The 13969-nt window shown below is 43.1% G+C and overlaps 2 protein-coding genes across 2 annotated transcripts; both read left to right on the top strand.

The window, feature by feature from the left end:
• Window positions 1-1342: 1342 nt before the first annotated feature.
• Window positions 1343-9976, top strand: LOC130262647 (uncharacterized; the record flags this gene model as incomplete). The annotated part of the gene is made up of 8 exons (XM_056509964.1): window positions 1343-1465; window positions 1608-1707; window positions 2692-2742; window positions 5354-5428; window positions 6252-6497; window positions 8274-8336; window positions 9007-9075; window positions 9885-9976. Coding segments are annotated over exons 2-8 (657 nt in total), but the record flags the coding sequence as incomplete, so codon positions are not given.
• A 288-nt stretch (window positions 9977-10264) lies between these two features.
• Window positions 10265-12761, top strand: LOC130263084 (asialoglycoprotein receptor 2-like). The gene is made up of 3 exons (XM_056510561.1): window positions 10265-10551; window positions 12013-12119; window positions 12427-12761. Exons 1-3 carry the CDS (start codon window positions 10279-10281, stop codon window positions 12560-12562), a joined length of 516 nt encoding a protein of 171 aa, XP_056366536.1. The 5' UTR covers window positions 10265-10278; the 3' UTR covers window positions 12563-12761.
• Window positions 12762-13969: the final 1208 nt, after the last annotated feature.

Raw genomic sequence — 13969 nt, 5'->3', positions numbered from 1 at the left:
AGTTAGGTAAAAAAAATTGAGATTTTCAGGTAAAAATTTGAGGTTTTTATAAAAAATTTTGGGGGTTATGGTAAAAATTTGGGAGTTTTATGATAAAAGTTTGGGATTTTTAGGCAAAAATTTGGGATTTTTATGTAAAAAATCGAGGGTTAGACATAAATTTAGGATTTTTATTTAAAATTTTGCAATTTTTATTTAAAAAGTTGTGGGTTTGGGCAAAGGTTTGGGGGTTTTATAAAAAAAAATTAGGATTTAAACCCAAAAATTTGGGGGGATTTAGGTCAAAATTTGGGGGTTTTTATGAAAAAAATTGGGATTTTTTTTAGGCAAAAATTTGTGATTTTACCCCTCAAAAAATTCAAAATCTTACCCTAAAATTTGGGATTTCACCCCAAAAATTCAGAATTTTACCCAAAAATTGGGGACTTCTCCCCAAAATTTGGGATTTCACCCAAGAATTCCGAATTGGACCCAAAACTTTCGGATTTCACCCCAAAAATTCAGGTTTTGACCCCAAAAATTCTGAATTTTACCCCAAAATTTGGGGATTTCACCCCCAAATTTTGTGATTTGACCCCAAAAATTCAGAATTTCACCCCAAACTTTTAGAATTTGACCTCCAACATTCAGAATTTTATCCCCCCAAAAAAAATCCAGAATTTCACCCTAAAATTTCAGAATTTCACCCCAAAAAATTCGGGATTTCACCCCAAAAATTCAGAATTTAAACCCCAGATTTCAGAATTTGACCCAAATTTCCCGATTTGACCCCAAATTTCAGAGTTCCGTCCCCAGCCCGTTTCTCTCTCGGGATTTTTGGGTTTTTCGCTCGAGCTCGCGACGAGAAGGAACCGAAACGAGGGGGGAGGGGCGGGGGGGGGGCGGGGCGGGGGGGGCGGGGAAAAGATTTTGGGGTCAGGGAAGAAAATTTTGGGGTCGGGGAGAAAATTTTGGGGGTTCTGAGGAGATTTTTGGGGTCCCGGAGGAGATTTTGGGATCGGGGGAAAATATTTTGGGGTCGCTGAGGAAATTTTGGCGTCCGGAAGATTTTGGGGTCCCCCAGAAGATTTTTGGGGTCTCTGAGCAGATTTTGGGTTCCCCCAGCGGATTTTGGGGTCCCAAAGAAGATTTTTGGAGTCTCCAGAAGATTTTTGGGGTCCCCCAGTGGATTTTGGGGTCCCAGTGGAAATTTTGGGGTCTCCCAGAAGATTTTTGGGGTCTCTGAGCAGATTTTGGGGTCCCCCAGCAGATTTTTGGGGTCCCCCAGCAGATTTTGGGGTCTCCAGAAGATTTTTGGGGTCCCAGAGCAGATTTTGGGTTCTCCCAGCGGATTTTGGGGTCCCAAAGAAGATTTTTGGGGTCCCCCAGCAGATTTTGGGGTCCCTGAGCAGATTTTGGGGTCCCCGAGCAGATTTTGGGTTCCCCCAGCAGATTTTGGGGTCCCAAAGAAGATTTTTGGGGTCCCCCAGCAGATTTTTGGGGTCCCTGAGCAGATTTTTGGGGTCCCCCAGCGGATTTTGGGGTCCCTGAGCAGATTTTGGGTTCCCCCAGCAGATTTTGGGGTCCCCGAGCAGATTTTGGGGTCCCCCAGCAGATTTTGGGGTCCCAGTGGAAATTTTGGGGTCCCCCAGTGGATTTTGGGGCCCATGGCCCAGCAGGAAACCTACGGGAACTGGCTGGGCCCCGAGCGCCTGCGGCGGCAGCCGGGTGAGTCCAGACCCCAAATTTGGGATTTTGGGGAAAATCCCCCAAATTTCCCTTTTTGGGGAAAAAAAAAAATCCCCAATTCCTCCTTTATGGGAAAAAAAAAATCCCAAAATTTTACTTTTTTTTCCCCCATTCTTGGGAGGGTAAATCTCCTTTTTTTGGGATAAATCCCCAAATTTTCCCTTTTTTGGGACTAATTTTACAAATTCCCCTTTTGGGGGAAAAAATTCCTAAATTCCCCCTTTTTAGGGTTAAAAAAGTCCCAAAATTCCTTTTTTTTGGGTGGGTAAATTCCCTTTTTTTCCCGGGATAAATTCCCAAATTCCCTTTTTTTTTTTTTTCCCAGGCTAAATCCCCAAATTTTCCTTTTCTGAGTTAAATCCCCAAATTCCTCCTTTTTTGGGGAAAAAAAATCCCAAATCCCAAAATTCCCTTTTTTGGGGGGTGTGAAAATCCCATTTTTTCAGGGTTAAATCCCAAAATTCCTTTTTTTTTTTTTTTTTTTTTTTTTTTTTGGGACTAAGTCCCCAAATTCTCCTTTTAGGGACTTAAATCCCCGAATTTCCACTTTTTTTTGGGTTTGTAAATCCCTGAATTCCACATTTTTTTCCATCTTAAATCCCCAAATTCCCTCTCTTTTTTTGGGGAAAAAATTCCCCAAAATTCCATTTTTTTCCTGAGTTAAATCCCCAAAATTTCCTTCTTTTTTTTTTCCCAGCATAAATTCCCGAATTTCCCCTTTTTTAGGAGGGAAAAGTCCCCAAATTCTCCTTTTTTTTTTTTTTTTTTTTTCCAGGATAAATTCTTGAATTCCCCATTTTTAAGGTGAAAAGTCCCGAATTTCCCCATTTTTGGGTGGTTAAATTCCTTTTTTTCCAATTTAAATCCCCAATTTCCCCTCATCCTTTTCCCATTTTTCCCATTTTTCCCATTTTTCCCCCATTTTTTCCCTGTTTTTACCCCATTTTTTCCCATTTTCTGCAGGAATTTACTCCGTGGCTTCCAAGATGTCCCCGGTGGGCGACTTCAGACCAGGTAAAGTCTCTTTTTTTTCCCCAAATTTCCCCATTTCTCCCATTTTTCCATTTTTCTCTGACTTTTCCCCAATTTTTCCCCCTTTTTTCCTGATTTTCCCCAATTTTTCCCAAATTTTCCCGATTTTTTTTCTCAATTTTCCCAATTTTAAATTTTTTCCCAATTTTTCCCCATTTCCCCCAAATTTTCACGGATTTTTCCCAATTTTTCCCAAATTTTCCCATTTCCCTCCATTATTTCCCAATTTTTCCCCATTTCTTTCCCATTTTCCACCCGATTTTCCCCAATTTTTCCTGATTTCCCTCCCAGTTTTTCCCAATTCTTCCCCAATTTTTCCCATTTATCCCCATTTTTTCAATTTCCCCCCGATCTCCCCATTTTTCCCTCTTCCCCCCAAACTTCCCTAAATTTTTCACAATTTTTTCCCCAATTATTTCCAAATTTTTCCCTATTTTTACCCAATTTTTTCCATTTTCCCCCCATTTCTTTCCAGATTCTTTCCTATTTTTTCCATTTTTCCCCAATGTTTCCCAACTTTCTCCCAATTTTTCCCAATTTTCTCCCAATTTGTTCCCGATATTTCCTGATTTTTCCCATTTTTTCCTGATTTCCCTCCATTTTTCCCAATTTTTTCCCAATATTTCCTGATTTTTCTCGGTTTTTTCCTGATTTTTCTCGGTTTTTTCCTGATTTTTTCCGTTTTTCATTTTCCTCAATTTTCTCCCTTTTCCCCCAATTATTTCCCAATTCTTCCCTATTTTTTCCCATTTTCCCCCTGATTTCCTCCATCTTCCCCCCGATTTTCCCAATTGTCCCCCCAATTTTTCCCATTTCCCCCATTTTTCCCATTTCTCCCCCATTTTTTCCCGTTTTTCCCAATTTTCTCATTTCTCCCCCATTTCCCCCCAATTTTCCCATTTTTCCCATGATTTTTCCCCAATTTTTCCCATTTTTCCCATTTTTCCCATTTTTCCCGTTTCTCCCCCATTTTCCCCCTGATTTTTCCCCAATTTTTCCCATTTTTCCCATTTCTCCCCCATTTTTTCCCGTTTCTCCCCCATTTTTCCCCTGATTTTTCCCCAATTTTTCCCATTTTCCCCAATTTTTCCCGTTTCTCCCCCATTTCTCCCCCATTTTTCCCGATTTTTTCCCATTTTTTCCAATTTTCTCGTTTCTCCCCCATTTTTTTCCCCATTTTTCCCCATTTTTTCCTACTTCCCCCAATTTTTCCCATTTTTTCCTGCTTTTCCCCCAGTCTTTCCCTCATTTCCCCCATTTCCCATTTTCCCCAATTTATGCCGTTTCTCCCCCATTTTCCCCATTTTTCCCATTTCTCCCCCATTTTTCCCCTGATTTTTCCCCAATTTTTCCCATTTTTTCCCGTTTCTCCCCCATTTTTTCCCGTTTCTCCCCCATTTTCCCCTGATTTTTCCCCAATTTTTCCCATTTTTTCCCGTTTCTCCCCCATTTTTCCCCTGATTTTTCCCCAATTTTTCCCATTTTTCCCATTTTCCCCGTTTCTCCCCCATTTTTCCCCTGATTTTTCCCCAATTTTTCCCATTTTTCCCGTTTCTCCCCCATTTTTTCCCGTTTCTCCCCCATTTTCCCCTGATTTTTCCCCAATTTTTCCCATTTTTTCCCGTTTCTCCCCCATTTTTCCCCTGATTTTTCCCCAATTTTTCCCATTTTTCCCATTTTCCCCGTTTCTCCCCCATTTTTCCCCTGATTTTTCCCCAATTTTTCCCATTTTTTCCCGTTTCTCCCCCATTTTTCCCCTGATTTTTCCCCAATTTTTCCCATTTTTCCCGTTTCTCCCCCATTTTCCCCCTGATTTTTCCCGATTTTTCCCCTGATTTTTTCCCAATTTTTCCCATTTTTCCCGTTTCTCCCCCATTTTTCCCTTGATTTTTCCCCAATTTTTCCCATTTTTTCCCGTTTCTCCCCCATTTTTCCCCTGATTTTTCCCCAATTTTTCCCATTTTTCCCCCATTTTTCCCGTTTCTCCCCCATTTTTCCCTTGATTTTTCCCCAATTTTTCCCATTTTTCCCGTTTCTCCCCCATTTTTCCCTTGATTTTTCCCCAATTTTTCCCATTTTTTCCCGTTTCTCCCCCATTTTTCCCCTGATTTTTCCCCAATTTTTCCCATTTTCCCATTTCTCCCCCATTTTTCCCTTGATTTTTCCCCAATTTTTCCCATTTTTTCCCGTTTCTCCCCCATTTTTCCCCTGATTTTTCCCCAATTTTTCCCATTTTCCCATTTCTCCCCCATTTTTCCCGTTTCTCCCCCATTTTTTCCCGTTTCTCCCCCATTATTCCCCTGATTTTAACCCAATTTTTCCCATTTTTCCCGTTTCTCCCCCATTTTTCCCTTGATTTTTCCCCAATTTTTCCCATTTTTCCCCTGATTTTTCCCCAATTTTTCCCATTTTTCCCGTTTCTCCCCCATTTTCCCCCTGATTTTTCCCCAATTTTTCCCATTTTTTCCCATTTTTCCCGTTTCTCCCCCTTTTTTCCCTTGATTTTCCCCCAATTTTTCCCATTTTTCCCGTTTCTCCCCCATTTTTCCCCTGATTTTTCCCCAATTTTTCCCATTTTTCCCCCATTTTCCAGCCTCTCCCGACAGCTTTGAGGACGATTACGACGACGTTTCCATGCCAGGATCCGACCGGGGCCCGCCAGGAAAAGGTGAATCCCAAAAATCCAAAAATTCCCAAAAATCCCCAAATCCCCTAAAACCCCAAAAAGCACAAAACTCATAAAAATCACCCAAAAAAAATCTCCAAAAAAATCACAAAAATCCCCAAAAATCCCAAAAGTCTGAAAAATTAAAAAAAAAAAAGGGGGCAAAAATGGCCACAAATGGATAAAATTTGGGTTGAAATCTCAGGGTTTAATTTTGCCTAAAAATTGGAATTTTGGGGATTTAATTTCACATAAAAATTGGAATATTTTGATTTAATTTCATCAAAAATGGGAATTTTTGGGATTAATTTTACCTAAAAAAAGGGAATTCTGATGGTTTAATTTCACATAAAAATGAAATTTTGGATTTAATTTCACCTAAAAATGGGAATTTTGGGATTAAATTTCATCTTAAAACTGGAATTTTGAGGATTTAATTCCACCTAAAATTTGGGAATTTAATTGCATCTAAATAGGAATTTTGGGATTTAATTCCATTTAAAAAATAGGAATTTTGGGGATTCAATCCCATCCAAAAATTGGAGTTTTGATGTTTAATTCCATTTTAAAATGGGAATTTCTGGGATTCATTTCATCTAAAAAATGGGAAAATTGGGGATTAAATTTCATCGAGAAATGGGAATTTTGGGTTTTAATTCCGCCTAAAAACTGGAATCTCGGGGTTTCATTCCATTTAAAAAAAGGGGAATTTTTGGCATTAATTCCACCAAAAATGGGAATTTTGGGATTAAATTTCATTGAAAAATGGGAATTTTGGGGGTTTCATCCCCAAATTTCCCCAAAATTCCCAATTTTTCTCCCACAGGCGTTTATCTCCTGGCGGGGCCTCCGGGCTCTTCCCGAGCTCCGTCCCCGAAGGACCCGGAAGATTTGGAGCTGAAATCCCCAAATTTGGACCCGAATTCGGAGCCCAATTCCCGGGATTCCGAGCGCGGCCCCCGGAATTCCGGGAGTTTCGGGAATTTCTGGAATTCCGTGGCTGTGCTGGCGCTGCTGGTGGCCCTGAGCGCCCTGGCCTGGGCCGGGCTCCTGGCGGCGGCCCTGGGCAAACGTGAGCCAGGACTGGGCAAAACGTGGGAATTTGGGGGGAATTCCAGCAAAAAGTGGGAATTTGGGGGTTGGTTCCATCAAAAAACTGGAATTTTGGGGTGAATTCCAGCTAAAAATGGGAATTTGGGGGTTGGTTCCATCAAAAAATTGGAATTTGGGGGTGGTGGTGTCAAAAATGGGAATTTTGGGGGTTGGTTCCATCAAAAAATTGGAATTTTGGGGTGAATTCCAGTAAAAAATGGGAATTTGGGGGTTGGTTCCATCAAAAAATTGGAATTTTGGGGTGAATTCCAGCAAAAAATCGGAATTTGGTGGTTGGTTCCATCAAAAAATGGGAATTTGGGGGTGGTGGTGTCAAAAATGGGAATTTTGGAATCTAATTTTGCCTAAAAATGGGAATTTTGGGGGTTGGTTCCATCAAAAAATTGGAATTTTGGGATGAATTCCGGCAAAAAATGGGAATTTGGGGGGAATTGCAGCAAAAAATGGGAATTTGGGGGTTGGTTCCATCAAAAAATTGGAATTTTGGGGTGAATTCCAGCTAAAAATGGGAAGTTTGAGGTTAATGCTATCGAAATCCAGAATTCCAGAAATTCTGACCCAAATTCCCTCAATTCTGACCCAAAATCCCAGGATTCCGAGCCCAGATCCCAGAATTCTGACCCAAATTCTGAATCAAAATTCCGACCCAAAATCCTGAAATTCCGACCCAAATTCCCAAAATTCCGACCCCAAAATCCGGGAACTCTAACCCAAAATCCCAAAATTTTGACCAAAAATCCCAAAATTTTGACCAAAAATCCCAGAATTCCGACCCCAATTCCCGGAATTCTGAGCGCAGCCCCAGGAATTGGGGGAATTTCTGGAATTTCTGGAATTTCGGCAAAACCCGGAAATTTGGGGGCGGTTGTGTCAAAAATGGGAAATTTGGGATCGAATTTTGCCTAAAAATGGGAATTTTTGGGGTGGGTTCCATCAAAAAATGGGAATTTTGGGGTGAATTCCAAATAAAAATGGGAATTTTGAGATTAATTCGACCAAAATCCAAAAATCCCAACCCAAATTCCCAGAATCCCAACCCAAAATCCTGACATTTTGACAAAAAATCCCGGAATTCCGACCCAAATTCCAGGAATTCCAACCCCAAATCCCAAAATTACGATCCCAAATCTGGGAATTTTGAACCAAATTCCCAAAATTCCGACCAAAATTCCCAAAATTCTGACCCAAAACCCCAAAATTCTGACGAAAATTCCCACAATTCTGACCCAAAATCCTCAAATTTTGACTTAAAATCTCAGAATTCCAAAACAGAATCCCAGAATTTCCACCCAAAAATCCTGAAACTTCCACCTGAAATCCCGGAATTCAGACCCAAAATTGTGGAATTTTGATGTCAAATTCCTGGAATTCTGATCCAAAATCTGCAAAATCCATGGGAAATTTGGGATGAATTCGACCAATAAAATGGGAATTTTGGGGCAAATTCCATCTAAAAATGAAAATTTGGGGATCTTTCCTAAAAAAGGGAATTTGGGAATTCAATTCCACTGAAAAATGGGAATTTTGGGATTTAATCAAATCAAAAAATGGGAATTTTTGGGGTGAATTCCACCTAAAAATGGAAAATTTGGGATAAATTTAACAAAAAAAAATTGAAAATTTGGGGTTTAATTCCATCAAAAAATGGGAATTTTGGGTTGAATTTTACCCAAAAGTTGGGAATTTTGGGATGAATTCCCGAAATTCCAAATTTTTTCCCCAATTTCCTTTCCAGACACAGAAATGAGGGCGGAGCTGGAGCAGCTGAAATTGAATCTGTCGGAAATTCAGGATTTGGGTAAGAAAATTCCAAATTTGGGGAATTTAATAAAATTTCAATTTTGGTGATTTTATAAAAATTCCAGTCTGGGGAATTTCAACAAAATTCCAAATTTGGGAATTTTATGAAAATTCCAATTTGGGGGTTTTAAAAAAAAATCCCAATGTTGGGGATTTTAAGAAAATCCCGACTTTGAAGATTTTAAGAAAATTCCAAATTTTGAGAATTTTAAAAAGAATCCAAATATTGGGAAATTTAAAGAAAAGTCCAGTTTTAGAAATTAATTAATGAACTCCTTAACTCCTAATTAATTAATTAATTAATCCTTTAATTCCTGATTAATTATTGAACTCCTATAATTCCTAATTAATAAATCCTTTAATTCCTGGCGAATTCCTAATTCTTGATTAATTCCTTAGTTGTTGATTAATCAATGAATTCCATAATTCTTGATTAATTAATTCTTTAATTCCTGATTAATTAACACCTTATTTACTGACTAATTAATGGATTTGGGTTGTACTAGGCTGTACTGGGTTGTACTGGGTTAAACTGGGTTATACTGGGTTGTACTGGGTTGTACTGGGTTAAACTGGGTTATACTGGGCTGTACTGGGTTATACTGGGCTGTACTGGCTTATACTGGTTCATACTGGTTCATACTGGTTTATACTGGGGTCTTTCCCAGTCCAGCAGGACCAGACCCGGCTGCAGTTCGGGATCCACCAGCACCAACAGGAGCTGAAGGAAGTCTCTGGTAATTCCTAAAATATTCCCAAAATTTCCCAAAAATTTAAAAAAAAAAAAATCCCTAAACATTTCCCCCCAAAAAATCCCAAAATTCCCTGGGATTTCCTCGTTTTCTGGTTTTTTCCCCATAATTTTGGGGATTTTCCAATGTTTTTCCTTGGATTTTCCTGGATTTCCCCCAGGATTTTCCCATTTTCCCCATGTTTCCCCTGGGATTTTGGGGTTTTTCTGGTGTTTTCCCCCAGGATCTTTTCCCATTTCTCTGGGATTATTCCCATTTCCCCCAGGATTTTTCCCTACCTTCCCTCAGGATTCTTCCCATTTCCCTCAGGATTCTTCCCATTTCCCAGTGTTTTCCCCAAGATTTTTCCCATTTTTTAGTGTTTTTCCTGAGGTTTTTCCCAGGATTTCCCATTTTCCCTGGGATTTTCCCATTTCCTGCTGCTTTCTCTGGGATTTCGGGGATTTCTACCCCTGGATTTCCCCATTTCCAGGTGGTTTTCCCCCAGGATTTTTCCCATTTTTCAATGTTTTTCCTGGGATTTTATTTTCCCGGATTTTAACCAGGATTTGTCGCCATTTTCCCTGGGATTTCCCTCAGGATTTTTCCCATTTTTCAGTATTTCCCTGGGATTTCCCTGGGTTTTTCCCATTTCCTGGTGTTTTTCTTCCAAGATTTCTCTAGGACTTTTCCCGTTTCCCCCAGGACTTTTCCCTATTTTCCCCTGGATTTCCCTCAGGATTTTTCCCGTTTCCCAGTGTTTTCCCCAGAATTTGGGGGATATTTTTTGGGATCATTCCCGGTGTTTTTCCCAGATTTGCTGTGCCGGTTGCTGGGGCGCTCGCGGCGCTGCGGGGCCGGCTGGCGCCTCCATGGGAACAGCTGCTATTCCTGCTCTGCCACGGCCCCATTTCCCGCTGGTTCCCCGGGGTTTTGGGGATTTTGGGGATATTTTTTGGGATCATTCCCGGTGTTTTTCCCAGATTTGCTGTGCCGGCTGCTGGGGCGCTCGCGGCGCTGCGGGGCCGGCTGGCGCCTCCATGGGAACAGCTGCTATTCCTGCTCTGCCATGGCCCCATTTCCCGCTGGTTCCCCCGGGGTTTTGGGGATTTTGGGGATATTTTTTGGGATCATTCCCGGTGTTTTTCCCAGATTTGCTGTGCCGGCTGCTGGGGCGCTCGCGGCGCTGCGGGGCCGGCTGGCGCCTCCATGGGAACAGCTGCTATTCCTGCTCTGCCGTGGCCCCATTTCCCGCCGGTTCCCCCGGGGTTTTGGGGATATTTTTTGGGATCATTCCCGGTGTTTTTCCCAGATTTGCTGTGCCGGTTGCTGGGGCGCTCGCGGCGCTGCGGGGCCGGCTGGCGCCTCCATGGGAACAGCTGCTATTCCTTCTCGCGGCGCTCGCTCACCTGGGCCGGGGCCCGCAACGCCTGCAGCGACCTGGGCGCGCACCTGGTCGTGGTCGGCTCCGACACGGAGCAGGTGAGGCACGGGCGCGGCCACCCTAAAGCACAAATCACAAATCTGTCCCCAAATCCATCACAAATCCCAAATTCTGAATCCTCAATCCATCCCAAATCATAAATCCATCCCAAATCCTGAATCCAAAATTCTGAATCTTGAATCCATCCCAAATCCTGAATCCATCCCAAATCCTGAATCCCAAATCAGTCCCAAATCCCAAATCCTAAATCCACCGTAAATCCCAAATCCCGAATCCCAAATCCATCCCAAATCCATCCTGAATCTTGAATCCATTCCAAATCCAGAATTGCAAATCCATCCCCAATCACAAATCCTAAATCCTGAATCCATCCCAAATCACAAATCGCAAATCCATCCCAAATCCTGAATCCATTCCAAATCCTGAATTGCAAATCCATCCCAAATCCCGAATCCTGAATCCCAAATCCTGAAGCCCAATTTCTAAATCAACCCCAAATCCAGAATCCATCCCAAATCCCAAATCCCTAAATCAACCCCAAATCCCGAATCCCAGATCCCAAACCCCAAATTGCAGATCCTAAATCAATCCAGAATCCCAAATCAACCCCAAATCCTGAGTCTCAAATTCCAAATCCCAAATCCCAAGTCAGTCTCGAATCCCAAATCAATCAAAAAACTCAAATCCCGAAACTTAAACCAATCCCAAAATCCAGATTCCAAATCCCAAATTCCAAATCCAAAATCCTGAATCCCGAATGAATCCCAAATCCCAAATCCCAAATCCAAACCTGGAAAAATTCCCCAAAACCCCATTTCCAGAATTTGGGATTTGAGATTCGGGATTGATTTGGGATCTGGGATTTGGGATTGATGTGGGTGTTAGGATTTGGGATTTATTTGGGATTTGGAATTTGGGACTGATTTGGGTTTCGGGATTTGGGATTGGGATTGATTTAGGATTCAGGATTCGGGGTTTATTTGGGATTTGGGTTTTTTGGGATTCAGGATTTGGGGTTATTTGGGATTTGGGGTTTATTTGAGATTCAGGATTTGGGGGTTTTTGGGATTTGGTGTTGATTTCAGATTCGGGATTTCGGGTTTTTTGGGATTCAGGATTTGGGACTGATTTGGGATTTAGGATTCTGGGTTTGGGGTTCAGCTGGGATTTTTGGTTTATCTGGGATTTAGGGTTCAGGATTTGGGGTTATTTAGGATTTGGAGTTCAGATGGGATTTGGGGATTCAGGATTCAGGGTTTTTTTAGATTCAGGATTTGGTTTTATTTGGGATTTGGGGTTTTTGGGAATTTGGGATTCAGGATTTGGGGTTATTTGGGATTCAGGATTAGGAGATTTGAGATTATGGATTAGGGGTTTATTTGAGATTTGGGGATTCAGGGTTTATTTGGGATTTGGGGATTCAGGGTTCGGGGCTTATTTGGGATTTGGGTTTTTTGGGGATTTGGGATTGAGGATTTGGGATTTTTGGGAATTGCCAGGAGTTCCTGCTGGAGCACAGTGAGCGCGGCGCCTCCTACTGGCTGGGGCTGACCAAGGGAGAGGAGGGGATGTGGAGCTGGGTCACCGGGGAGAACTCGGATTTCAGGTAAAAAACACAGATTTTGGGAAAAAATCTGATTTGGGGAAAAAAGTGTGATTTGGGGAAAAAAAAATCTGGATTTTTAGGAAAAAATCCCAAAATTTAATGGGAAAACCAGGCCAATAAATCTGATTTTTTTTTTTTTTTTATTTTTACCTCAGAAAAATGAGATTTTGGGCACATTTCCCACCTGAAAATTGGGATTTTTTTTTTGGGATATTTTAATTTTCGGACGTAGATTTTTTTTTTTTTTTTTTTTAATATTTTAATTCCTGATTATTTTTTTTTACCTTTTTTCACTTTTTTTGGGCAGATATTGGGACATTTGGAGGAAGGATCCTCACAGGCAGCTGAAGAACTGCAGCACCATCGGGGGCGAGGGGCGCTGGGTGCACGAGCACTGCTGGGAACGGCAACGCTGGATCTGTGAAAAACCTGGCAATTGTTGAATTCTGCTTTTTTTTTTCATTTTTTCACCCGTTTTGGGGTGGTTCGGAATGGATCTGTTAAAAAAACAGAAAATGGAATTTTTCCTGGAATATTGGAGGGTTGGGGAAGCGATGGCAAGGATTGGGAGGGGCGGTGATGGCGAGTTTTGTGTCCAAGAAAATGACCCCAAATTCTCTCAAAATAAACCCAAAATAAACCCAAAATCTTCCAAAAATTAATCCCCCAAAATAACCCCAAAACCCCACTGCAGATCCCTGAGGGATCCCCTCACCCCATTCCTGAGGGATCCCCTCACGCCATCCCTGAGGGATCCCCTCACCCCATTCCCAGATCCCTGAGGGATCCTCTCACCCCATCCCTGAGGGATCTCCTCACACCATCCCTGGTCCCTGAGGGATCCCCTCACCCCATTCCCAAATCCCTGAGGGATCCCCTCACGCCATCCCTGAGGGATCCCCTCACCCCATCCCTGAGGGATCCCCTCACGCCATCCCTGATCCCTGAGGGATCCTCTCACCCCATCCCTGAGGAGTCCCCTCACGCCATTCCCAAATCCCTGAGGGATCTCCTCACGCCATTCCCAGATCCCTGAGGGATGTCCTCACGCCATGCCTGAGGGATCCCCTCACCCCATCCCTGAGGGATGTCCTCACGCCAACCCTGATCCCTGAGGGATCCTCTCACCCCATCCCTGAGGAGTCCCCTCACGCCATTCCCAAATCCCTGAGGGATGTCCTCACGCCATCCCGGATCCCCAGACGCAGATCCCTGAGGGATCCCCTCACCCTGTAGCCGGGAATCCCAACACACAGATCCCTTTGGGAATGAGGGATCCTGACTCCATCCCGAGTGACCTCTCACCGCTCTCCCCAATCTCTGGGCTCTTCAATGGCGCCGCTCCCCTTCCCCTCACGGCTCCTCGACGCCCCATAGGAGGATTCGCCTGTCAATCATCGCCATCGACCAATAGAAATAGCGATCTCCCCAGGAGGGCGGGACCAGCGACGAGCACCTGGGGGCGGGACTACGGCTCGTACCCGCTCTGCCATTGGCTGTCAGCAGCTTCTGCGCTGCAATTGGTTGAGACAGCTGTCAATCACACCCAAGCCTTCAGGTGGAGCGGTGGGGCTTGCTGTCCTCTCCTGTCAGCCAGGTGCCGCTCCAAGCGAGACGCGGCAGTTCATTGGCTGTTTCACCCATCAATCATTCCCACCTAAGCCTGCCATTCGTAGTTCTCCACACCTCTTCTCACCGCTCCACACCTGAACCTGCCATTCGCTCCTTCCACACCGCTTCTCACGGGGGTGCGGGCGCCAAGCCTCTCCTTGTCTCTCATTGGATAAACCCCCTGTCCATCAACGGTATTGCGCAATTCATTCATTAGCGAGACGGCAGGCGGGGCTTGT

The sequence above is a fragment of the Oenanthe melanoleuca genome, chromosome 25 (assembly GCF_029582105.1).
Source record: "Oenanthe melanoleuca isolate GR-GAL-2019-014 chromosome 25, OMel1.0, whole genome shotgun sequence".
Classification (NCBI taxonomy): Eukaryota; Metazoa; Chordata; class Aves; order Passeriformes; family Muscicapidae; genus Oenanthe; species Oenanthe melanoleuca.
Note: the sequence above shows the minus strand (reverse complement) of the source record. Positions and strands in the feature narration are given on the sequence as shown.